Source organism: Ursus americanus, chromosome 5 (assembly GCF_024610735.1).
Source record: "Ursus americanus isolate L20-20 chromosome 5, mUrsAme1.1.p, whole genome shotgun sequence".
NCBI classification, from domain to species: Eukaryota; Metazoa; Chordata; class Mammalia; order Carnivora; family Ursidae; genus Ursus; species Ursus americanus.
This window is the reverse complement of record NC_142131.1, coordinates 9,317,103-9,343,280: the sequence shown is the minus strand read 5'-3', so window position 1 is coordinate 9,343,280 and position 26,178 is coordinate 9,317,103. Positions and strand designations below refer to the sequence as shown.

Below are 26,178 nucleotides of genomic sequence, written 5' to 3'. Positions count from 1 at the left end.
AATTGTGTCCAACTTCTCTGAACTTTGCATTCCTCTGGCGATGAAATGTTTGATCACTGATTTTGGACAACTAAGACCAAGACATTGAGAGAAGGGGAACTTGGGTGGGGACAAGAAAGGCGGAAACGGAAACAACTTTTTAGCACAAAACCACCTTTGGCAGAAGAGCTGCAGCTGACCTACAATCACCGCGTACTCACTGAACACCTAATATATGCAAAAGCCAGGGGCACCGAGCTCCTTTCAGAAGGGGAGCAGGAATAAGAAGAGAAAGAATCTATTTAGATTTACTCGTCTGTTAATCTTTTAAAAAGAGCAATTTCCAACTCCCCCCTTTCTCAAAACAATTTCTTGGATTATACTTCTTCCAATCAGCCCTGGATGGTCTCTTTACAAAATACTTTGAAACTAAGGCTCAAGTGACCAAACAATATCTACATACCCTCGAATTCTCACTAACCTTCCGCATGTCCTTCAGGATGCTCCACCTTAATGCCCATTTGTCCTCAATGTGTCCGTCACCTTAGTGTAACTTCCCGTTTCTTTCACCCCCTGCATTAGGCAACACAGCAACAGCTTTCACCTTCTCCAGGCTTGCTTTCCTGCGAGCCATTCTTCCTCTACTCTACCCCTCGCTCCTCCAAACCAGATTTAGACTGCAAACTCCTAAGGGTATAAATGTGGACTTTATCAGGGACTCCCAAGAGACCCTAAAAGAGATCCTGGAACAAAACAGATACTGCACAACTCCGCTGCGTTTCAAAAGCCTCACCCTTCAACAGCGCCTCGAGCCTTTGCTAACATTCACTGGGCTCCACCTGGGCCGACACGCAACTTAAAACTAAATATACTCACAAAACAGGAACGCTGCTACTTAACCGATTCCGCAAGTTTCTCCTTTGAGAACTACCCCACCCTCACCAGCAAATTAATCCTTCCCTTCCAGAAACAATGTAAAAAAAAAAAAATCCTTTAGTAAGAGGTTTAGCAAAATAAATGCTTAGGTAGCATAGAATGGATACCGCCAGTGTAAACTGTTCCCACAGGAAGCTTCCAGTAATTTCCACCTTCCTTCAAGGAATCGGCTAAACTGAGGTAGAACACAAAAGGAAAAAAAAAAAAGCTCATATGGCAAGTTGTAAAAGTTGCTGCAAAGGAAAAGCTAAAAGGTGGATGCCTGAGCCTGCTGACGTCTGTGGGAGCGCTTGGAAGTCCCCGGCCCGGGCTGCCTCGCCCAGCGCGTCAACCACGCCGGCTCGGCGCGCACCTGCCCTCTCGTCCCCGCCAGCTCCGCGCACCCCTCCTCGCCCTCGCTGGGCCACTGCCCTGTCGAGCGGGCGCTGGCCATTACCTTGCGTGAGGGCCAAGAGGCAGTAGTAAAGCAGAAAGCCCTGGGGCGTGTTGCAGCGCTGGAGACTCTGCGGTTGTAAGTTCCCACACCCGCAGGGTCCCTCCTCAAACTCGGGCGGCTGCTCTGGAACGGACAGCTCTTGGGAGACCGTGGGATCCGCCGAAGGCCGGGGTGCCTCCGGGGACTTCTGGGCCTCCTGAGGCTGCGCATGCTGTCTCTGGGTATTGATGGACAAGTCAGAGACCTCGACGCGGGAGGGCAATGCAAACAAACGGTGCGGGGTATCTGGGCTGGAGGCGACGAAAGCCGGGTTCTCGATTCCTTGGTCGCCCTTCATGGTCAGGATGAGTTCTCTCAACTCCAGCGCGTTCCGCGGCAGAAAAACCCGGTTCCCGTCTGGCTCCTCCCCCTCGCAGGTGGCAGCGCCCCCGTGCGGGAGGACTTCCCGCCTCCGTGCCGTCGCTCCTGCAGTGCTTAGCCGCTGCGCCGCGCCGCGCCGCCGCCGTCGCGCAGCCGCCCGGACCCTCCTCCCCGAGCTCGCCGCCGCTTAGAGCGCGGAGCGCGGACGCCGAGCCGGCTGGCTGTGTGATTGGCGCTCAGCCGCGCCTCACCTGTTGCCGCAGGGGCCAACTGGAATGCGGGGCGCGGGCGTGAGGCCTGGAGGCGCCAGGTGACCCCGCGAAGCCCCTCAGCCCGCCGCGCTGCTTCCCAGAGCCCAGGGAATGGGAGTCTGGTGGCCATAAAGCTCCCTCTGGGTGCCGACAAGAAAGCCGTAAACACAGTCGCATCAGGAGATCATTCCAGAAAATATTCTGCCGGTTTTCGTCGTTTGCTGCCTACCAAACCGGACGAGGTCTGGGCTGCCAAGAATCAAGCAGCCACAAATACAATACTTTGGATTTTGAGCATCACGGTGAGATTTTTACCTGTCATCCTCCCTAGAAACAGAAATCCCCACCAGCCTCCTCCCCGTTACCACGGCCATTAAAACGTGACAACTTAACCACCTGTTTGGTTTGACAACCCCGAAACCGAAGAGACAGAAATTAGAAATCTTTAAAAGCCTATATACGATATTCTTTCCGCTGTATATTGCATAGCTAAGATCAGCACTGCTGATATTCATGTAATAATTTCTACTTGTGGAATAAATTTAAAAACACACACTTTGAAGAACCGAACAACATTATGCAATAGTTACAATTCATTCATTCGTTCATCAAAAAATGGTGGACAGGAAAGGCCTCCCTGAGTTTGAGCAAAGATCTGAAGGAGGTAAGGGAGGGAGTCTCCTGTGCAGAATAGAATGGCTGGGGTGAATGAAATGGTTGGAGAACAATAGGAGTTGAAGGCAGGTGAAGGGGTGCTAATGGGGTAGGGAAGAAGTGATTGGGGCTAACGCTTAGAGGCCATTATAAAGGCTTTGGCTTCCATTGTGAGTGAAATAGGAAGGTTTGGAACCAAGGAGTGACAAGATCATGACACGATTAGGTTTTCAAAGGATCCATGCTTTTCGCCTTCTGAAGATACACTAACGCATACTAAAATAATATATTTTAAATGAAGACATTTTTAAAACTATCAACATCTCAAGATGTTTATCTTTTCCTAAAGTAAATATGTATTGCGATAAGGAACATAATATAAATCACATATATTTTCTTTTTGGTGTGTAATCAGGGCTATATACACAAAGCTGTTATATTTCATAAGACTTCAGAGTATTAAGGAACCTACTTCCTCAAAGCTAATTATTGACTATAAAAAAAACTTCAAAACAATGTGTCTAGTCTACCTTTAGCAAAGTTAATAGAGGTCTCAGATGTCTAGATACTATACCTGCTATATTATATTGTTTTCAATACACTAGTACTATTATTCATTTATAAGGGTCCTTTCATTAAAAGATCACTAAAAATTAATCATGTTCTGGAGAGAGTTTCCAAGTTTTGCTGTCTTCATTTAACACCTGGCTGATTGCCTGTCCAAGAAGCTGCTTCTAGACTCAGTTGCTAATACCTCCTGAATAGCAATGATTTGGTAGTATACAATGATCACATCGAAGCATAGACTTTATCCTAGAGAAGAGAATATGGTGATGGAAAATTTACCCCTCATCCTAAAACAAGATGTGTTTATTTCTTCTAAGTATAGTCACTAACCTCATTTAAAATGGTCTAGAAGAATGTTTTCAAGGACTGTTACTTCTTGAGATAAACTAGAATTCAGAAGCAAATACACAGTGCATGACACATGATAGCTACTATTTCGTGAAAATTTTGTTTCAATTATATCCGCTTTATTTACTGAGCTGAGTGATTGAGATCAAAAACATATATATTTTACTTTGAACAGACGTACATCCTGTTCCTTGTTCCCTGACAGTCTAGACTGGCCAAGAACATAGGGAAAGAGTAGAAGTAGGAACTATCATTTTAAAAAATTTCTTCTATATATTATATTATTAATTATTACTACAGCAGTAGCAATTATTATCTACATTTTACAAATTAAAGAATCTATATTCTAGAAAGGATTAGTAACTCTCCTAAAGCCAGATTGCTAATAAATGGCCTGATATTTAGGACCTGAACTCAAAGTTGTCTCTGTCAGATATCCTCCCTGAACCTTGCATTTTCTCTCTTTGAGTTGCTACAGCCTACAGTTGGTTAAAAATTTTGCTAGCAATTCTAAGAGATCAACAGTCATGTGATCTGATGTTGATAAGGTTTGGAAGACTAATTCTGCTCTGAAATGCAGATATTCAGATTTTGCAGATATACAAATTAGGCTTGATATGGAATCCCCCTAGGCCTTCTATTGTAAAAAGTTTCCACAGAAATGGGTTTAGAGGGACGTCTAAAGGTGTAAATGTACATATGATCACCATTTTGTCTAAGAAATATGAAGTAATTTAAACAACCAGCAAATTTTGCTTTGATGAAATATGATTAAACATAGTCATGGCTTAAAACTCTTTTGCACAAGCTTTCAATTAACAAATTATACTATTAAAATCAAAGTAGCATAATCATCATGCACTTAAATCCGTACTGTGTAAGAAGAAATCTCCACTCTTGCAGTGCTAGAGAGTAGAACTTTTTTTAAAGATTAGTGAAAGTGTTGTTGCTTCATCTTAAATACATCTTGCTCTTACTGAAAGTGTTATCAACACCACTTTCCTGTTCCCTTACATCCTTTGTGCTGCAATGATGGAAGGAAGGGGGTTCAGCTTTGCAACAAAGACAACAAAACAAAGCAAAACAAAAAAATTTTGATAGATTTTTTTCTCTTATAATTCTGTGGAAAGTTGTCATTTTTCAATTCTTTGTTCAATGTAGGATAAATCTAGTGAGCATAGTCAAAATACACCAAGTTAAATTTCAGAAGGTAATTAATAAATTGCTATTCTTTTAATGGATTTCATTTGCTGTATTTTTAAAGGGTAGAGAATGGTATAAAGAATACTATCCAAATTTTATGGTAAACCTCCAACAATGTACACAGGAGCAGATGTCCCTGCTTCTGGCTCATTCTCCGGAATGTGCAGTAGGTCTTTCCCTTCAGGAATTGGATGAACCAAGATGAAGTGGCTTAATGACAGGAGTTATCAAGATTATCCCACTAACTCCCTTCACTCTGATTCCATGCTTAAAAGAAATCATACCATTATATGTTGGCCTTCCATGTAGATATACCTATAGGATGGAAATACACGCCAATCTTGAGTACTTTATCATTTTTCTTTGTGTGCTTTTAATAGTTTATTAGTTCCCTTCCAGTTGCATAGTGGATGTAAATCCTTTAATAATATAATACTATGACACTCACAGAATATTAAAATTACAGGATCTTGAGAGAGCCTGAACACGAATATGGTCAAGTGCAGATATTGTTGTGGTAATTAAAAATCCCACTATTAAGGATTTATTAATACCACTGAATCTTATATTCATTAAATAAAAGCAATGGCACAATCTAAGTGATCTTCTTAGTAGTCTTCATTTATCTTTTCTATTTTCAATGCTCTACAAAATGTATAATTAAAAATAAATTATATCTAAGAAAAAATGTAATGTTGAACTAGATCATTTTTAATACTTTCTGATTGCAGTTGCACAGAAAGATATATTTATGTTTAGAAGAAATTGCAGTTATATTTTCTTTAGTAATGCTAATCATAAATCATTAAGAAAGACATATGTCTATGAACATGAATGATATTAATTTTTAAAAAGAAAATGTAAACATTTAATACTACAATCCCATAAGAAAGCTAACCCAGTAGGCAGTGAAAAATGTATACTAGCGTAAAATTTACTGGACAGTATCAAGTTAAGCTTTTCACTGATAAGTAATTATTATTATAACTTACTCAAAATACCGTGAACTCTATAAAGGATATCTATGATAGAAATATCACATTAGGTATAGTGAAGATATAGTAGGATTTATATATATATATCAAGAAATGCTTTAAACTAGAAGAAATTATTCTACAGCAAATGAATAGTTAGGATAATATTTCTAAAACTTTTCTTTTCTACTCAAGATCTGATTTTGATGCCAGGAAACAGTCTTCAGTGTTCTGATTTTATAGATTATATGTAATCACAACGTCATCATCATGACAAAATGCCAGCTTTACTGAATAGAGAAATAGCCATGCTGCCAGTCTTGATAGTCCCGTCATTCCTACAACTTAACCACTACCGTTTCTTAACAAAGTAGCTGATGACGGTTATTAAAATTTAGATTTATAGAACTACAAGGGACATCAAGATGTCATTTGTTCCAGCAGCCTGTATCTAGGCCGATTAATGTCAAATGCACCCAAAAGCTCAACGCAATCAGAAGCAGAAAATAAGCCGTAACAGGTGGAGTTATAGTGGTGAATGAGTGAAGGTACACTATATACCTTCATAGTAATCTTTTTACAATTTATTGGGAGTTGGTAGACGTCTAGTGTGAGGTTGAGGGAGGTAGCAGGCTGCTATTAATTAGTAAGATAATTTACTTGTAAATACAAATAAGAGCTTTAATCAACACACCTCAAGTCAGTAGACATAAATAAAAGTAAAACCTTAAAAAACCCTTACATTTCTACTTTAGAACTTGTGAAAGTTCTCAGAGCATGTTCCTAAAGGACAAGGATGAAGATTTTATACTCTACAAAAGAAGAAAATAGAGAATTTCTTAAGTGAGTATCAGAGAAAATTCACAGAATCAAAGTGTCTTCTTTGATTGAAGAGAAGATGCAAAGATCTCCATACTTCAGCTTATCAGAAGAGAGGAAAACTTGTTAGACTAGAAAGAGAAAAGAAGACCAAAGAACTATAAGAAGTAAAACTTCTGAGGCAGTGGCGAAACAAAGGTAGACTTTTTAAAATAAATTTTGAAATGGGCATTAAAAATACAGCCAATGGAGGGATTTCCACTTCCAGATAAGATGTAATAATAGCAGAGACCAGATTTAACTTCTACTTGAAACACTCGGGGAAAAAAAAAAAAAAAAGAAGGAAAAACATATGAAGAAAAAAAAGTTTCCAGACACTGGATTTTAGGTAATAAAAAAAGTAGTCTTTAAGAGATGGGAAGTGAACTAGGTGAGCAATTTACTGCCTTGAGAAAGTTTTCAAGTGATGGTGTTGGAAGGGTGGGGCAGGATGTGAAATGCATAGAAAACCCAGCAGACTGGGTTTGAGGAGTTGAGGAGACAAAACTGAAGGTCCAAGGACACCAAAATGGCTAGAGTGTATAGAGCAGAATACTGGAGAGGAGAAAGCTGCACAAAGTTGATGTGCAGAGGTTCCCTCCAGTTTTCAGCAGAGTACAGATGGCACGTTCATACAAAGAAACCACCCTAGGCCACAGAAAGATTCATGTGAAGGGATTAGAGAGACTGTGGCCAATACTCAGAAAAGAAGGTAAAATAACAGTTTTCAGACATTAAAAACAAAAAAGGAAAACAAAACTGAAATAATTTAATACCAGAACCCCTGTATACATGTTAAAAGAAGTCCTTCGGGCAAATGGAAAATGACGCCATGTGGAAATAATGACTTATACCAAGGAATAAAGAGCACCAGAAGTGAAGAGATGTAGTTTAAGACCGATAAAAAATATATGTGATTTTTAAAATTATTTGTCTCTTTAAAAGGTAAAAGAAAGGGAGGGTAATCAGAAGGGGGAATGAAGCATGAGAGACTATGGACTATGAGAAACAAACGGAGGGCTTCAGAGGGGAGGGGGGTGGGGGAATGGGATAGGCTGGTGATGGGTAGTAAGGAGGGCACGTATTGCATGGTGCACTCGGTGTTATACACAAGTAATGAATCGTGGAACTTTACATCAAAAACCAGGGATGTACTGTATGGTGACTAACATAATATAATAAAAATATATTATTATAAAAAAAAAGGTAAGAAATCATCTATAAAAAAATAAAAATAAATAAAAGGTAAACTGTTGAAACAAAAATTTAAAAGTATTGTGCTATCCATAAGTTATGTAAAGTGTATGACAGTAGTGCAAAGGCCAGGTAAAGAGAAATAGAAATAAATAAATAAATAAATAAATAAATAAATAAATAAATAAATAACTGGGAGTATATTATTGTAAATATTTTATATGTGAAATGATATACTTGCCTTATATGTGAAGTGATATGTCAAAGGTAGAATATTATAATGACTTGTAAGTCCTAGAGCAACCTCTAAAATAGCAACAAAAAAAGAGCCAATAAAGGAGATAAAGTGGAATCATAAAAACATTCCATTAATCCAAAAGAAGGCAGAAAAGGGGAACAAAGGGAGCAAACAAAAATGGATAGGACAAAACAAAAACATGTAACAAGGTGATGACTGAGACCAAACTATATTAATAATTACATTAAATGGAGATAGGGTAAATGTTCTAATTAAAAGGAAAAGATGTTCAGATGGGATATAAAAAAGCAAGAACCAATTAAACTGCCAACAAGAAAAACACTTCAAATATAAATGCTAATAGGCTGAAAGTAAAAAATTGAAAATGATATATTTACACTAATCAAAAGAAAGCTAGAATGACTACATTAATAACAGTGCAAGTGGACTTCAGAGCAAAGAACATTATCGGAGATAAAGAAGGTTATTTCCTACTGATAAAGGGGTAAATTCACCAAAAGGATTAAGAATCCTAGAAATTATGCACTTAAAAACAATGTAAAAATGCATGAAACAAAAATATGTAACTGCAAGGAAAACTAGGCATAACAACAATTATGCTCAGATTTTAATATCTGTCTCTCAACTGATAGAATAGATAGAAAATCAAAGTGGTATGGTAGACTCGAACAACACTATCAACAAATTTCACCTAATTGACATTTACAGAACTTTCCACCAACAACAGAAGACTACGTATCTTTCAGGGTGCACACGGAACACTTATCAAGATAGACCAGATCCTGAGCCATGCAAAAAGTCTCAATTTTAAAAGGATTCAAGTCATACAACGTACGTTCCCTGATCACAAGGGAATTAAATTAGAAATCAATAACAAAGATATCTAGAAAATCTCCAAATATGTAAAAATCAAACAACACATCTTAAATAACCCATGGGTCAAAAATAAAATCAAAAAGAAAATTAGAAAGTATTGTAAACTGAGTGAAAATAAAAACAAAACATCAGAATTTGTAGGCTGCTAGTAAAAAGAAACACTTAGGGGAAAACTTATAATCAGCCTATATTAAAAAGAAGAAAGGTCTCAAATCAGTGACTTCAATTTCTACCTTAAGAAATTAAAAAGTGAAGAACATATTAAATCCAAAGCAAATAGAATAAAGGAAATAATAAAGACCAGAGAGGATATTAATGAAATAGAAAACAGGAAAACAATAGAGAAAATTAATGAAACCAAAATGGAGTTTTTTTTTTTTTAAGATTTTATTTATTTATTTGAGAGAGAGAGAAAGAGCGATCACAAGCAGCAGTGAGGGGTAGAGAGAGAGGCTGACTCCCTGGTGAGCAGGGAGCCGGATGCGGGACTCGACCCCAGAACCCTGGGATCATGACCTGAGCTGAAGGCAGATCCTTAACCGACTAAGCCACGCAGGGGCCCCAAAATGGAGTTCTTTGAGAAGATAAAGTTGGTAAACCTCTAGTAAGCCCAAAAGAAAAAGAGATGAAACACATATCGCCAATATCTGAAATGTGAAAGGTGATAGCATTACTAATTCTATAGATACTTAAAGGATAAAGTTATATATAACTCTATGCTGACAAATTTGGCCATATGGATAAAATGGACAAAATCCCTCTAAAACAAATTACAAAACATCTTTCAAGAGGTAATAGGTAACCTAAACAACCTATGTCTATTAAAGAAATTGAATTTGTAGTTAAAAATGTCCCCACAACCTCAGGCCCAATGACTTCAGTAGTGAATTCTACTAAGCATATAAGGGAGAACTAATACCGATTCTACACAAATTCTTTCACAAAATTAAAGATAAGGGAACACAGGGGCGCCTGGGTGACTCAGTTCGTTAAGCGCCTGCCTCAGCTCAGGTCATGGTCCCAAGGTCCTGGGATCAAGCCCCACATCAGGCTCCTTGCTCGGTAGGGAGCCTGCTTCTCCCTCTGCCTTTGCCTGCTGCTCCCCCTGCTTGAGCTCGCTCTCTCGCTCTCTCTCTCTCTCTCTGTCAAATAAATAAATAACATCATTAAAAAAAAAAAGATAAGGGAATACATCCCAAACTCATTCTATGATGACAGCATTACTCATCATTTATCCGAATTTCACCATAGCAACTATCAAACGTTATCTCATATTCTTGTGGATAAGATAAGTAAGTGTGAGATAAATGACAGGGTAAGTGCAATTAGTACAGCTGAAGTAGTATGGTCTTTTTTGATTGAATGACTATGGCAAAATAGTGATTGAATAACAGATTAATGTCAACACAGAGTGTTTTAATAAAGCTGAGAACATGTAGTGGGTTAGGGAATCAAAAATCCCATGAACTTAAAGCAATAATGTAACACTTTCTAGCTCATGGAAGAATAGAGGTAGATTTTCCTCTTCAGGAGGCTTTTCTGGAAAGTTTTCCTTTAAATAGGGAACTCAGGGATCCAGTTCCTCCCACTTTCTAGTTCTCTCAGAGTTCTTCACTTGCAGCAAGTCAATTGGGGAGAGACTGCAAATGTTTATACTGCATGTTTCTGGCCAGCACTGAAATGTATCGTATGGCATTTCTGCCTACACCCCACAAGAACTCAGTCCTATGCTCTATGTGGATACAAGGAGGGCTCAGTATGTGGTCGTGCTGTATGTCCAGGAGGAAAATAAAACAATTTGGCGAATACTATCTGTCATATATGTTATGAACACTTCACATAACATCATCAGGACGCACAAGCTAAAATGATAATCCATTATCTAAGAAGATGACATCGATTTTTTAAAATTCTACACATCAATTTAAAACTGTAAAATAGGAAAGACTTAACATTAGCAAGTTAAAATATGCATCAAATTGTATATGAATTTTAAGAGACATGAAATCCAGGTTAATATTTTTTTTCTCTACTTCCCAACATTCAGACTATCTTGAAATATTGTACTCAACCCTAGTGGTTATAGCAAAAGAACAAATGACTAACGAGTGCAGGCCCAAGGATACTGTAAGTACCACAGACGGAAAAATTGAGGTTTGTCACATGAACATTAGTTGAAAGAACTATGAAAGTTGATCCTGAAGGAAAGATACAGGGTTAACAACAGAGTTGTCATAAAATATTTTAGTGGGGATATCATTTGAAACAGAGATCAGACTTATTCTTTATGGTTCTTGAGATGAGTACAAGGACCTTGAAAGTAGAAGAAAATAGTGGCTCAAAATAAAGGAAAATCTTTATAAATAATTAGAGCAGTGATTCTCAAAATGTCATCCAGGATATCCAGGGGAAATCCGAAACCTTTTCAAAGGGTCTTCAAATTCAAAATTATATTCAAAATGATATAAGGGTGTTATTTGCCTTTTCGATTCTTGCTTTCTCACGAGCCTAGAAGGATGTTTTGTAGGCCACTTGACATGTCATATCACAAAAGGAAGACGTAAGAACCTCTTATTAAGCCAGACATAAAAAGAGATTTGAAAAAAGGTAAAACCATTCCATTCTTCTCACCATAATTTTTGAAAAATATTATTCCAGCCTTATTGAGGTATGATTGAGAAACAAAAATTCTATGTATTTATGGTATACAATATGATATTTTGATATACATATACATTGTGAGATAATTACCACAGTCAAGTAATTAACATATCTGTAAGCTTTCACATCGTTATCTTTGTGTGGGTGTGGGGGTGTGTGGGGGTGTGTATGAGGAAAACGCTTGAGATCTACTCTGTTAGCAAATTTCTGATATACATTATTATTAACTATAGTCACTGTGCTGTATATTAGATCTCCAGAATTTGCTCCTCTTACAACTGAAATTGTGTACTCTTTGACTAACATCTCCCTTTCCCCCCCGACCTCCCAGGTTCTGCTAATGTCCAGCCTACTTTCTGTTACATGAATTCAACTGTTTGTTTGTTTGTTTTGTTTTCAGATTCCACATACAGGTGAGGTCATGAGATAGTTGTCTTTCTGTGTCTGGCTTATAATTATTGAATCTTAAAAATATTTATGTTAGGGGCGCCTGGGTGGCTTAGTGGTTAAGCGTCTGCCTTCGGCTCAGGGCGTGATCCCGGCATTCTGGGATCGAGCCCCACTTCAGGCTCCTCCGCTGGGAGCCTGCTTCTTCCTCTCCCACTCCCCCTGCTCGCGTTCCCTCTCTCACTGGCTGTCTCTCTCTGTCAAATAAATAAATAAAATCTTAAAAAAAATATTTACGTTACTATATAACAGGTTTATTATAGCTATTTAAAATGAATCATTAAAATGGTTCATTTTAATTTCTAATATGATAAACATCAATAGATATATCCCACATAAACAAAAGCTCTTTGCAATTTTAATAAGTGCTAAGAGTATAAATGGGTCCTGAGACAAAATAGTTTAAGACCCGTAGAATTAGAGCTTCACAAAATGGGATAGACTAAAGTAGATTGAAGCCACTGAAGCCCATTCCAAATCTGAAGTACAACGATGCTAAAAATCTGTAATCATCTGTTAATTTAATAAAATACTGACACGAACATAAACTTAGTTAAAATTTGTTTCATCAAACATCTATTTTGGGTCAGAACCATACTTAGAATTCTGTTGTCTTCTCACTAGACCACTTTTATTCCTTCCCCTGATCCTATTCCCATAGTTTAGGAGTAATGTTTACCTCCAGGTTTTGGCAAGCAAATAAATGGACTGTGTTGTATTTTAACTGGAACCTTTCATGAGTTCACTGCCTAAGATATTTGTTGGTTGTAACTACCTTCCTTTCTTAGTACTCCTTGACTGAATAGACAAAAGATTTCTCAGGCTTCTGATATACTGTTCACCTAGATTCTTGTTTTCTTTATGTGTCTAAGGCACTCAAAGTACATGTCAGCAAAGAAAGAGTCAGTTCTGGGATGTGGGTGGAAAGTAAGAAAACAAGAATGAAGCCAGAGGAGGATACTACATGCTTTGGAGGTTATTCATGAAGTGAAATGAGTCATAAAACACTACACAATTGTGCACTAACAAATGCTTTCCCAAATAATGTACCTGAATATAAAAGGTATATTGAACAAATGCCACATGAGACTTACCGAAGTAATAAATCAACAAGTATGGCATGCTATCAACATGAAGCTACGGTAAGCATACATTTTAATTGGTTACTATAATGTATGTGCCATAATATTCAAGCATCATAGTTGGTATCAAAGCTTTGGAATCACTTATGCATACTTTTATAATGTCCATGGTTCAGAAACATACCTGTATTTCCTTGTCAAAAAGAAAAAAAAAGTCAAGAGTAAAGGCAAACATCCTGAGATAAAATTCAACCAGTAAAATAGAAATTGTTCATATACTTGGAATGACACACGACAATAGAGGGTGATCTGGAAGATAGTTTCCCATCATCCAATAGGTACGAATCTGTGGCTGTCCTAAACGTAAATACTACAGAAGATCTTAATCGTCCCCCCAACATTTTTGCAGTTATTACCTAAATATTTAAAGAGAAGGGAACCTAATTATTATGATTTCTGGTTCTTATGTAATATAGAAACATTGTCTTTCTTTGAATTCTACAAAAGTAAAGGCCAGTATACCACTTTAGATGTTTTGAATAGAATAGATTTAATCAGAATAATATAAAGCTGGCATTGTCATACAATTTTCACCTCACATGAAGGGTGTATGGAACTTCCTTGCACTATTCTTGCAAGTTTTCTATATAATTTTGCAGCGAGACAAAATTTGTAAAAATAAGACATTACTTTTCATAAAACTCTCCAATGCTTTCCATCATACTTAGTGTAAAATACTGTTCTTCCCATGGCCTACAGGCCCTATATATGTTAGCTCCTGCCTACCTCCAACATTAGTTCATAACACTTTACCCCTTGCTAAATATGCTTTAGTCATAAGGTTCTCCTATTCCCTTCACTTAACAAACTCTTCTCTGCCTTGTGGCCCTTGTACTTGCTATTCTTTCTGCCTAGAATGTTGCTTTCCAGGATCTTGTAAAACTGATGTTTTTGCAGCATTCAATCTCAGAATAAATGTCATATCATGAAGGCTTTTCTGTTTGATTGAAATAATCATCATACATGCACACAAATACACATTCTGTATCACCTTGTCCTGATTACTTTCCTTATATCATTTATCACAATTCACAAATATTTCCTTTAACCTGTTAATATTAATATCCTAAACCAGAGGAGTTTTGTATTTCCTGTTCTAGCATAATAAGGGGTCCACAAACATTTGTTGAATGAATCAATTCAAAAGAAAGCCACAAAAGAGTTATCATTGTAAAAATCATCAAAATAGCTACCTTTCAGCTTAACAGCAACATGGTAAGTCATTTATGTGCATTACTGTATCCTCACCTTACCTACTATATCTTTACCTTACCTACCACTGTATCCATCCCACATTTCCTCTACGAGTAGGCTGTGCAGCTTCTGCCATGGCTCTCAATGAACCCTATCTTCTGGTATTTATGCCATTATGTCATCCCCTTCCCCTGTCTGCACTGGCTAGAATTAATGACTTGTCTCCAACAAATAATATATGCCCAAAGTGGTGGGGGTGAGATGATAAGAAAGGAAATTTGCTGGAGTGAAACCTGGTGTATACAAACTTGACCAAATTATCAAGGTTAACAATACTGGCAATACATGATATCACGTATCTATGATATGATGCAATGGAAAGGGCAAATCACTTCTGCGTTATCTTTCCCATAATGCAAAACTTCAGCGTAATCATGAAAAAATATCAAACAAACACAAAAACAGGGGCATTCTACAAAAAAAAACACCAGTTCTTCTAAAAAATGTCAAGACCATGCAATGCAAGGGAAGAATGATCACAGATCAAGGAGACTAAGGAGACATGACAACTAAGCACACTGTGACATCCTGGATTAGGTCCTAAAACAGAACCTGGGTGGAAAAACTGGTGACATCTGAATAAAGTTACAGTTTAACTTTTTAAAAAAGTGATGAGATGAGTGCCTGGGTGGCTCAGTTAGTTAAGCATCAGACTCTTGGTTTCAGCTCAGGTCATGATCTCAGGGTCATGAGAGTGTGGGCTCTGCACTCAGCAGGGAGTCTGCTTGAGATTCTCTCCCTCTCCCTCTACTCCTCATTCTGCCCATGCTCTCTCACTCTCTCTCTCCAAAATAAATAAATAAAATCTTTAAATTAAAAAAAAAAGTGATAAGGTGTCACCTTTCAGCCAGACCCGCCACCTTCCAGTAATTCGCCAAAATGACCAACACAAAGGAAAAGAGGAGAGGTACCTGTTGTATGTTCTCTAGGCCTTTTAGAAAACATTTAGTTGTTTCTTTGGCCACACATACGAATCTACAAGAAAGGTGGTATTGTAGACCTCAAGGGAATGGGACTGTTCAAAAAGAAACACCCCACAAATGCCACCATGCCAAACTCTACAACCTTACCCAGTGTGCTGTTGGCATTGCTGTAAACAAGTTAAAGGCAAGATTCTTGCCAACAGAATTAATGTGCATATTGAGCATATGAAGCACGTGAAGAGATAAGATAGCTTCCTGAAGCATATGAAGGACAATGATCAGAAAAAGAAGGAAGCCAAAGAGAAAGGTATTTGGGTTCAACGGGAGGGCCAACCTGCTCCACTCAGAGCAGCACACTTGGTGAGAACCAATGGAAAGGAGCCTGAGCTGCTGGAACCCATTTCCTATGAATTCATGGCATAATAAGTGTAAGAAAATAAAAGATCTCAAGACTATAAAAAAAAAAATTGATGCGATGTCAATTCTGAGACTAGGCTATAGAAGGCAATTTTGGTTGCACTTACCCTGTGGCTCTGCTAGCTTGCTGCTCTGATGAAGCAAGGTCTATGATGTGAGCCCACATGGATAAGGAACTGAGAGCTGCCTCTGGTCAAAAGCTAGTGAGTCGCTGAGGCCATTGGTCCAACATTCCTTGAAAAACTGAATCCTACCAACAACTGAAATGATGGGTAGGTGATGCCACTCAACAGGTGAGCAGGGAGCCTGGGTCACAGAGCTCCAAAGAGCAGCAGCAGCTCAGGATGTTTCAGATGCTGGGCACCGTTTTCCATGATCCACAAAGCAAGCCAGCTCAGAATGGATAAAAATCTGTTTAATTGGGCCATGCTAAAAACACTGGATGTGTAAAAATAATAATAATAAGCCCCAGAACTCTGTGAAGAAATAAATAATCTAGTGGCCACCTTTGGTTAATTTAGTAACTGATTCACACTAAAGTACTTCTATAATTGACTGGATAAAATGGCAACAGCTCGCCTTCAAAAACTTCTAGGCTAAGATAAAATCATAACTTTTAGTTCTTAGAGAATGCTCAACTGCTATAGAAATATTTGTTCAGGCATATGAGAGGCTCAAAGATCTTTGAGAAATGTTGACTCCTTGCCAGGCATTAGAATAGACTCTGCCCCAGCCACTTTCATGAAAAGGTGGAATTACCTCCAAGCAAAAATAAATAAAAAAATAAGTCGTTAATGTGAATAACTGCATCTTATTCTGCTACTGACCATTGTACATTAAGAAGGTATGGCTTGTTTCGATAGGATACACAGTCTTCCTCTTAGTCACTAGCCAGGGAGCACAATTTGGAATTGGAAATCTTGTGTGCTAAAACGGTAGGTAGGATGCAACAGTCTAAGGGAATGTTAGCCATGAAGTCTTCTAAATTTTCTAAACTCTATCTTTAAGCCAGAATTCTAGAAATCAGAGAAACTTAGTCCCTGATTTTTACTAAGCTATAATTTGGTATCCATATTTTTTTTTAGGATAAACTAGATCATATTGCAGTAACAAATTACGACTCAAACTGTGGTTGGCTCAACATAATAAAGCATTTTTGTCTAGCTTCACTGCATGTTCAACAAGTATTTGAGAGTGTCTACTCCGCTACATATATAGTCTGTGGCCCAGGGTGACTGAGGACTTACCATCTTGTAGTCGTACCATCTGAACCATACAAAGAGAAGAAAAGAATCTGATCTGAAAGAGACCTATTTCACTTCTGCTCACATTTCATTGGCCAAAATGAGTAACATCTAACTTCAAGGAGACTGGAAACTGTAAGTGAGGGTAGGAAATATAATATTTGATGAATATCATCTCTATGACAGTGCCATTCTTGTAAGCTTTTAAGGGGTAATACGATGGGTGTTATTAGTTTCCTATAGCTGCTTTTACAAATTACCACAAACTAGTGACTTCAAAACAACAAAAATTTATTGTTTTATAATATGAAAATCAAATTCCAAAAGGGGCCTTGCTGGATTATAATCAAGGTGTTGGCATTCCTTGTCTCATAGTCTCCTTTCCTTCTCTCTTTAAAGCAAGAAATGGGCAGTTGAGTCTTTCTCACGTCACATATTCTGACGCTGACCCTCCTGCTTCCCTCTTCCACATTTCAGGATCCCTGTGGTAACATTTAACCTAGACAATCCAGGATAATCTCTCTATTTTAAGGTCACCTGATTAGAACCTTAATTCCATCTCCCACCTCGAGATATCAGGAGATAGATGTTATGAGGAGCCATTGTTTTGCCTACCTCAATATAATATGAAAAACATTTGTGCAGCTTTGACATATAAAGATAACGCTTATTATGTCATGCAATGACTTTTATATAAAACTCACATCTAAAAACTTTAAGAACTAATAAGCCTCCTTTTATTAGTTCATGGGAATGAAGTAACACAATATGTTTTCCTTTTGGTCTTGGAGACAAGGAAGGAGAAAAGTGAATTCAGTAATACATTGCCATACACATATCAGTTTCCAGAACAAGTAAATCCTGTTTTCCTAGGTAGTCCTATAACTTATTTCTACTTAAAAAAAAAAAAATGCTGCCTGCTGCCTCCAATGCTTTTAGAAGCAAAAAAATTTAAAAATTACATTAATAAAAAAATAATAATGTCAGCATTGTTGAGTTGAAAATTATAAAATATAGAATACAAATTGAAAGGAAAATAAATATTAAACATTATTCTGCAGAATAAACATTTTTTATATCTTATTTACAAACATATGGAGAGCAAGGCACATATATGCTTGGAAGAAAGAAAATTTAGAGGAATAGAAGAGAATCCCTTCCCTTAAGCGGCATTACATCTATTTAGAATGGCAAAGTCATACACATGAAGGCATAACTGGCTACACCTAGCATAATATGAGCAGGATAGTGTCTTATAAATACTATAAGTTATATCAGGAAGAAAAGAAGGGGCAGTGAGTAATCATATGGGAAAAAATCATCTGATAAGTCAGGACTAAATTTTTTATAATAGATTTTATTTTTTAGGTCTGTGTTTTAGGTTTATAGCAAGAATGAGAGCCTGTCCTATACATTCATAGTCTCCTGTCCTATACATTCATAGTCTCCTCCATTATCAACATCCTTCACCAGAGTAGTACATTTGTTACAATTGATGAAACTACACCAACAAATTATTATCACTCGAAGACCATAATTTTCTATAGGCTGACTCTTGATGTACATTTCATGGGTTTGGACAAATTTCTAATGATATGTATCCACACTTATAATATCATACAGAGTAATTTCATTGCCCAAAGAATGCACACCTCCCTCCCCCTTAACCTATAGCAACTATCCACCTTTTTACTGTTACCACAGCTTTGTGTCTTCTGAAATGTCATATAGTTGGAATCATACAGTTTGTCTTTTCAGATTGGCTTCTTTCACTTAACTAATATACATTTAATTTCCTCCATATCTTTTCATGGCATGATAGCTCATTTTTTTTTAGCACTGAATAACATACCATTGTTTAGATGTACCAGTTTATTTATCCATTACCTACGGAAGGACAGCTTGTTTGCTTCCAAATTTTAGTAACTATGAATAATCTGCTGTCATGTATAGGTTTTTGTGTGGATATAAAATTTCAACTCCTTTGTGTAAATGCCAAAAGTGTGATTGCTGAATCTTATGGTAGGAGTATGATTACTCTTCTAAGAAACTGCCAAACTATCTTCCAACGTGGCTATACAATTTGGAATTCCCACCAGTAATGAATGAGAATTCCTCTCGCTCCACATTCTCACCAGGATTTGATGTTGTCAGTACTCCAAATGTTGGTCATTCTAATAGATGTATAGTGGTATCTCACTTTAATTTGCATTTTCCTGGTGACCAATGATGTGGAACCTCTTTTCGTATGCTTATTTGCCATCTGTATATTTGCTTTGATGAGATATCTTTTAAGGTCTTTGGCTCATTTTTAAAATCAGCTTATTTGTTCCCCTGTTGCTGAGGCTTAAGAGTTCTTTTATATTTTGGATATCAGTCCCTTAGCAGTCCTTTCGTAAATATTTTCTTCCAGTCTGTGGTTCATCTTCTCATTGTCTTTTGCAGAGCAGAAGTTTTTAATTTTAATTAAATCCAGCTTATCAATTATTTCTCTCATGGATTATACCTTTGATATTTAATCTAAAAATACATCAATATACCCAAGATTATGTACTTTTCTCCTATGTTACCCTCTATGAGTTTTGTAGTTTTGCATTTAACATTTAGGTCTGTGATTCATTTAAAGTTAATTTTTGTGAAAGGTATAAAGTCTGGGTCTAGATTCATTTCTTTGTATGAGGATGTCCAGTTGTCCACCATTAACTGAAGAGATTATTTTTGCTCCGTTATATTACATTTGCTCCTTTGTCAAAGATAATTTGAATACATTTATATAGATCTATTTCTGGGCTATTATGTTCCATTGATCTACTCGTCTGTTCTTTTACCACAGGTATCTATTCAATACCACACTATCTTGATTACTATAGCTTTATATGGTCTTGAAATCAGATAGCTCCAGTCCTCCAACATTGTTTTTCTCCTTCAATATTTTGTGGCCTAGTATGAGTCTTTTTGTTCTCCATATAAACTTTAGATTCAGTCTGTCATAGCTATAAAATAATTTTTTGGAATTACATTGAATCTAAGGATTAATTTGGGAAGAACTGACATCTTAATAATACTGAATCTCCCTATTCATGAACATGGAATATTTCTCAATTTATTTAGTTCCACTTTAATTTTTTTCATCATAGATTTGTAGTTTTCCTCATTATACATATCTTGTTAGCTTTATACCTAGAATTTCTTTTTTTTTCTCTTGGTAATGTAAATGGTATTATGTTTTTAATTTCAAATTCCACTTGTCCAATGTTGGTACATAGAAAAGTGATAGACTTTTGCATATTAACTATGTATTCTGTAACCTTGCTATAATTGCTTATTAGTTCCAGGAGTTTGTCAATTCCTTTGGATTGCCTACATAAATGAGTACATCATCTGTGAATAAAGACAACTTTATTTCTTCCTTCCCAATCTGTATACCTTTTATTTCCTTTTCTTGTCTTATTGTATTAGCTAGAACTTCCAGTGCAATGTTGAAAAACATTGGCAAGGCTTTCCAATTTGTGAGAAAAATACATCCCTAATTGGCATTTTTGTTGTTATAGTCACCATTCTCTGACTCATTTCATGATCATATGCATCCTATGTTCTCTGTAGTGAAATTCCACTCATAGAAAATGCGCTCCAGGCTTTACTTCCAGGTAGAAGTTTTCAGTTAGTTGATAGAATAGCCTATATATATTTAGTAGTTGTCCTAAATCAGGTTCCCAAATTCACTGTTCCCAAATCTTTGTTTGAGACTGATACTCCCAAGGACATCCATGCCCCTTAAGAGATTACAAAAGGTTTTAGGAACTATTTAATAAACTGCGGCCTTTTTCTTTCACCTATGCTTTGCCAGTTCAAACTTTCATCTGACTTTCTTGATTCAAATCCCTGGGATAAAATTAGTCATTAATTGTCTTAAATATAAAACCTGAAACCGTAAAGCTCCTAGAAGAAAACATAGGGAAAAAAGCTCTTTGACATTGATCTTAGCAATGATTTTATGGATATGACACCAAAAGCATAAACAACAAGAGTAAAAAAACAAGTGGAACTACATCAAACTTTAAAGTTTCTGCACTACATCAAACTAAAAAACAAAAGAAGTATCAATAAAATGAAAAGGCCACCTACAAATGAACAAAAATATTTGCAAACCACACACCTGATAAGAGACTATACAAAATATGTAAGAAACTCATACAACTTAATAGCCAAAAAACCCCAAATAATGTGATTTTAAAATGAGCAAAAGACCTAAATAGGCATTTTTCCAAAGAAGATATTTAAATGACCAACAGGTACATGAAAAGATGCTCAACATTACTAAGGGTCAGAAAATGCAAATCAGGGGCGCCTGGGTGGCACAGCGGTTAAGTATCTGCCTTCAGCTCAGGGCGTGATCCCGGCGTTATGGGATCGAGCCCCACATCAGGCTCCTCTGCTATGAGCCTGCTTCTTCCTCTCCCACTCACCCTGCTTGTGTTCCCTCTCTCGCTGGCTGTCTCTATCTCTGTCAAATAAATAAATAAAATCTAAAAAAAAAAAAAATAGGAATAAGAAAAAAATCTTTAAAAAAAAAGAAAATGCAAATCAAAACCACAATGAGTTATCTTAAACCTGTTACAATAGCTATTATAAAAGAGACAAGAGATAAGAGGATGCGGAGAACCCTTATGCACTGTTGGTAGGAATGTAAATTGGTGCAGCTACTATGGAAAATAGTATGGAGGTTCCTCAAAAAATTAAAAATAGAACTACTTTATGATCTAGCAATTCCACTTCTGGGTATATACCCAAAGGAAATGAAATCATTACATATCTTCCTCAATTTAGGATGAGATTACCTCCAAATAAACCCATTGTAAGTTGAAAATATCCTAAGTCAAAAATGCATTTACTATACATAGCTTACCAAACATCATAGCTTAGTCTAGCCTACCTTAAATGTGCTTAAACACTTACGTTAGTTACATTAGAACCACATTTGGGCAAAATTATCTAACACAAGCTCTATTTTATAATAATGTGCTGAAAGCCCACGAACTTTATTGAATAGTGTACTGAAAGTAAAAAACAGAGTGGTTGTCAGAGTATACGTTGTTTAACCTCATGACTGCATGGCTTACTGGGAGCTGCAGCTCACTGCCGCGGCCCCGCAGCATACGAGAGCATCACACCACATATCACTAGCCAGAAAAGATCAAAATTTGAAGTATATTTTTTCTTTTTATTTTTTTGTAGTTTCAAGTTTTTATTTAAATTCCAGTTAGTTAACATATAGTGTAATATTAGCATTAGGAGTAGAATTTAGTGATTCTGCACAGTGAAGGAAACAAACAACATAAAAGGCAACCTTCAGAATGGGAGAAGATATTTGCAAATGACATATCTGATAAAGGGTTAGTATCCCAAATCTTTGAAGTATGTTTTTTATTGAATGCGTATTACTTTTGCACCATCATAAAGTAGAAAAATTGTAAGCCAAACCATTGTAAGTTGGAACACTGTATATGCAAGAGATATCTGCATTTGCATGCTTATTGCATCATTATTTACAATAGCCAAGATATGAAAACAACTAAGTATCTACCAATGGAAGAAAAAACAAAGAAAATGTGATAGATATGTAATATTATTTTATATATTTATATGCAAATATATTAACTCATACATATTAATTTTTAAAGATAAAGGAATTTTAATTTACCTACAAAAATGAGGGAAATTCTGTCATTTGTGAAAACATGGATGAACCTTGATGGGAATATGCTAAGTGAAAAAAGTCAGAGAAAGACCAATACTGTATGATCTCATATGTGGAATCTAAAATAGTAAAACTCAGAGAAGCAGAGAACAGATATTTTACCTACTTCAAGATGATAACATATGTCTAAATATGTTTAAAGAACGCATTAAGGAGGACACGTGTTGTGAAGAGGTGTTATATGCAACTAATGAATCGTTGAACACTACCTCAAAAACTAATGATGTACTATATGTTGGCTAATTGAACATAATAAAAAAAAATGCCAATCCTTTATTCACACCTCTTTATCTTCCTCCTTCTCCCCGAGCTAAACGAAAAGCTATTTTTCCTAAATAACACTGGCAATCTCTGGGTCTAGACTTACGTAAAGCAAAAGTACATATTAAAAATAGTATATGACAATAATCACTTTAGAGAACTCATCACCATATATCTATCTCTGATAAAAAGATGAATTAATTTATAATACTTTGTAGTAAGTGAAAACCAGAAACTGTATCTCTTATTTTTATTATCCTTAATTGTCTTGGTTCAAATTAAACTGTAGTTTCATTTATCAGCTCATGACACAAAAGTTGAATTTATATACATTCTTTAGAAACATTTTGCATAAATGGAGATAAATGTACACATTATAACCTAGTCAAAAGATTATGTGTTTGGGGGCACCTGGGTGGCTCAGTCGTTAAGCATCTGCCTTCAGCTAGGGTCATGATCCAGGGTCCTAGGATCCAGTGAGCCCAGCACCTGGCTCCCTGCTCAGCGGGGAGCCTGCTTCTCCCTCTCCCACTCCTGCTGCTTCTGTTCCCTTTCTCACTGTGTCTCTGTCAAATAAATAAAATCTTTAAAAAAAAAAAGATTATGTTTGTTCTAATACAATCCTAAATGTTTACTACTGAAAAAAGATTACATTTTTACATACTTTAAGTTGATAAACTATGCTTAAAGAAATGCTAATTTGCCCTTTTGTTGTCTCCAGGTTCAATAAGAGGAAGGCAGATATACCTTTGTATTTTGTTTTTTTTTTTTTTAAGATTTAATTTTATTTATTTATTTATTTATTATTTATTTATTTATTTATTTATTTGACAGAGAGAGACAGAAATAGAGACAGCCAGCTAGAGAGGGAACACAAGCGGGGGGAGTGGGAGAGGAAGAAGCAGGCTCCCAGCGGAGCATGAGCCTGATGTGGGGCTCGATCCCTGGGATCAGGCCCTGAGCCAAAGGCAGAAGTTTAACGACTGGACCACCCAGGTGCCCCTACCTTTGTATTTTGGAAACAAACTTTCACATAAGGTTTTGTTTTGGTTTGGTTTGGTTTTTTTGTCAATAGTGAAGTAGCTTTAGAGTCAGAGGTTTCACAGCTTTTATTATTTTTATGATTCTCCTGAAATCATTTAACATGGAGACTTTTCTCTTGTAAAATTTCTTTGTGAAGTCCAGGACTGCTGGTAAATCTTTCCCACAACCTCTGTGGTTTCCTAAGTGTCATGCATAGCCATTTAAACAGATTAATGTCATTTAAGAATCTTTTTTCCTAGTCAAACAACAACATTGAAATAAAAAAAAGTCATAGAGGAAATTAAAAAAAAAAAAAAGCCATGGGATTAGTGCATTTTTGTTCTAAAGATAATAAAGTTATTGCAGTGTTGTTTGAATTTTATGTTGAGAATAGCTCCCTGGATGGATGAAAGTGAAAAGTTTTCATTCAAGAAGCGAGAAGACTTATCTACTTGGAAGTTTCATAAGATTCCTGAAATAAATCTAATCAAGAAAAAATATATACATATATAAGGTGTATTGGAGTCCTAGAGCTGTCATAACAAAGCACCACAAACTGGGTAGCTAAAACAACATAATTTGATTCTCTCACAGTTCTAGAGGCTAGAAGTTCAGTCAAGGTATCAGCAAGGCCATGCTCCCTCTGGAGGCTCTAGGGAAGAAGTCTTCCTATCTTTTTCCTGCCTACTTTTCTTGGTGTCCTTGGGTTTTGGATGTATCACTCCAATCTCTGCCTTGTTCTTCATACAGTGTTCTCCCCTGTGTCTTCTGTGTCCAAATCTCCCTCTTTTTAGATGGATGCCAATCAATGAATTAGGGCCCACCCTAATCTAGTACAACTTCATTTTAACTTGATTCCATCTTCAAAGATCCTCTCTCCCAGGGCACCTAGCTGGCTGTCAGAAGAGCATGTGACTCTTGATCTCAGGGTCATGAGTTTGAGCCCCACATTGGTTGCAGAGATTACTTAAAATAAACGAAACTTAAAAAAAAAATAAAAAGAATTAAAAAAGAGATCCTATTTCCCAAGAAGATCACATTTACAGGTACTAGAGGTTAGGACTCAAAAATATCTTTTGTGGGGACACAATTCAAACTACAATTGAACAAACTTTGCTGAAATAGGCTTTTAAATAGCAAGTGAGGGAGGCTTGAGCAAGTTGGGAAGTGGCTTTGAAAAGAAATCCTGAAGATCTTAATTATGAATTCTCAAAGTCCCACAGAAGATTTTACACTTGTATTCAGCAATCTATCTTCTGATAATCTCAGTAATAAACAAATACTTTGGTGCCAATGGCATTAAAGATAAAGTCACCAGCCATTTATTCATCCAACTAAAATTTTTTGAACATTCATTACATAAAAAAGAGAACAGAGTAATGAACAACACAATACTTCCTTTCATAGTCTCCTTATCTAGAAAAGAGTCAAGCTGGTGAACAATTACAACTCATTGCACAACATGATCAGACTGACGTTTTAAAAAGATTGCTTTCACAACAGGGAAAGGAGTGGGTTGGAAGAAGAAAAAAGCCAAGAGACCAGTTATAGTGGTATCATGCTGTTTATGGAACAGAACATAGGTTGCAAAGGTTAGATCATGAGGAAATGATTGTAAGGAGAGGAGACACATTCAGAAGAGTGTGTGGGCTCCAGTTCCAGCCACCAAACCTACAAAATTACCTGCAGTTGCACCCATTCCTTCGTGATCTCTGTTGCAAAGGAAGAAGTCATCTCTCTTTACTACAGCTAATCCTTCTTCCTGTGCTTTGGAACCCATCCTATCCCTTTGATAATCTTGCTCTATTAATTATATTCTTGTTTTTAGACCCCAGTCTCTTCCTACTTACTTCTTCTTATCAGCTTTGAACATGCTCAAACCAGCCATCACAACACATAGCAACAATTACTTCATTTCCACCCTCAGCAAACCTCAGCACTGCAGCCAACTACGGACTTCTATCTTCTGTTCACAGCTATACTTGTAGATTGTTTACATATGATGTGTCCAATGCTCAGCTCCAACACATTTCTTCATCTATTGCCATTTGACTTCTGTTCTTACAATTCTCTGAAGTTTCTCTCATTCTAGTTTCCAACAAACTCTTTGTTGCTAAATCCAGTAAACATTATCATTACTTCCCTTGAACTCT

The 26,178-nt window shown here is 36.7% G+C and overlaps 1 protein-coding gene and 1 pseudogene across 4 annotated transcripts in view; one reads left to right on the top strand and one right to left on the bottom strand.

The window, feature by feature from the left end:
• The window catches only part of SLCO4C1 (solute carrier organic anion transporter family member 4C1), a 77,658-nt gene extending 75,889 nt beyond the window's left edge, over window positions 1-1,769 (bottom strand). For 2 of the 4 annotated variants that reach the window (XR_006781549.2, XM_045808337.2), the window contains exon 1: window positions 1,352-1,767. Coding sequence is in view for 3 of the 4 variants with exons in the window: in XM_045808337.2 (XP_045664293.1) it covers window positions 1,352-1,688 (337 nt within the window). In the remaining variant the exon portion in view is untranslated. Of the gene's footprint in view, window positions 1-1,351 lie in introns of all 4 variants that reach the window. The other 2 variants (XM_087861958.1, XM_045808338.2) reach the window with 2 other exon arrangements.
• A 13,496-nt stretch (window positions 1,770-15,265) lies between these two features.
• On the top strand, window positions 15,266-15,745 carry LOC123799317 (large ribosomal subunit protein eL21 pseudogene; annotated as a pseudogene).
• Window positions 15,746-26,178: the final 10,433 nt, after the last annotated feature.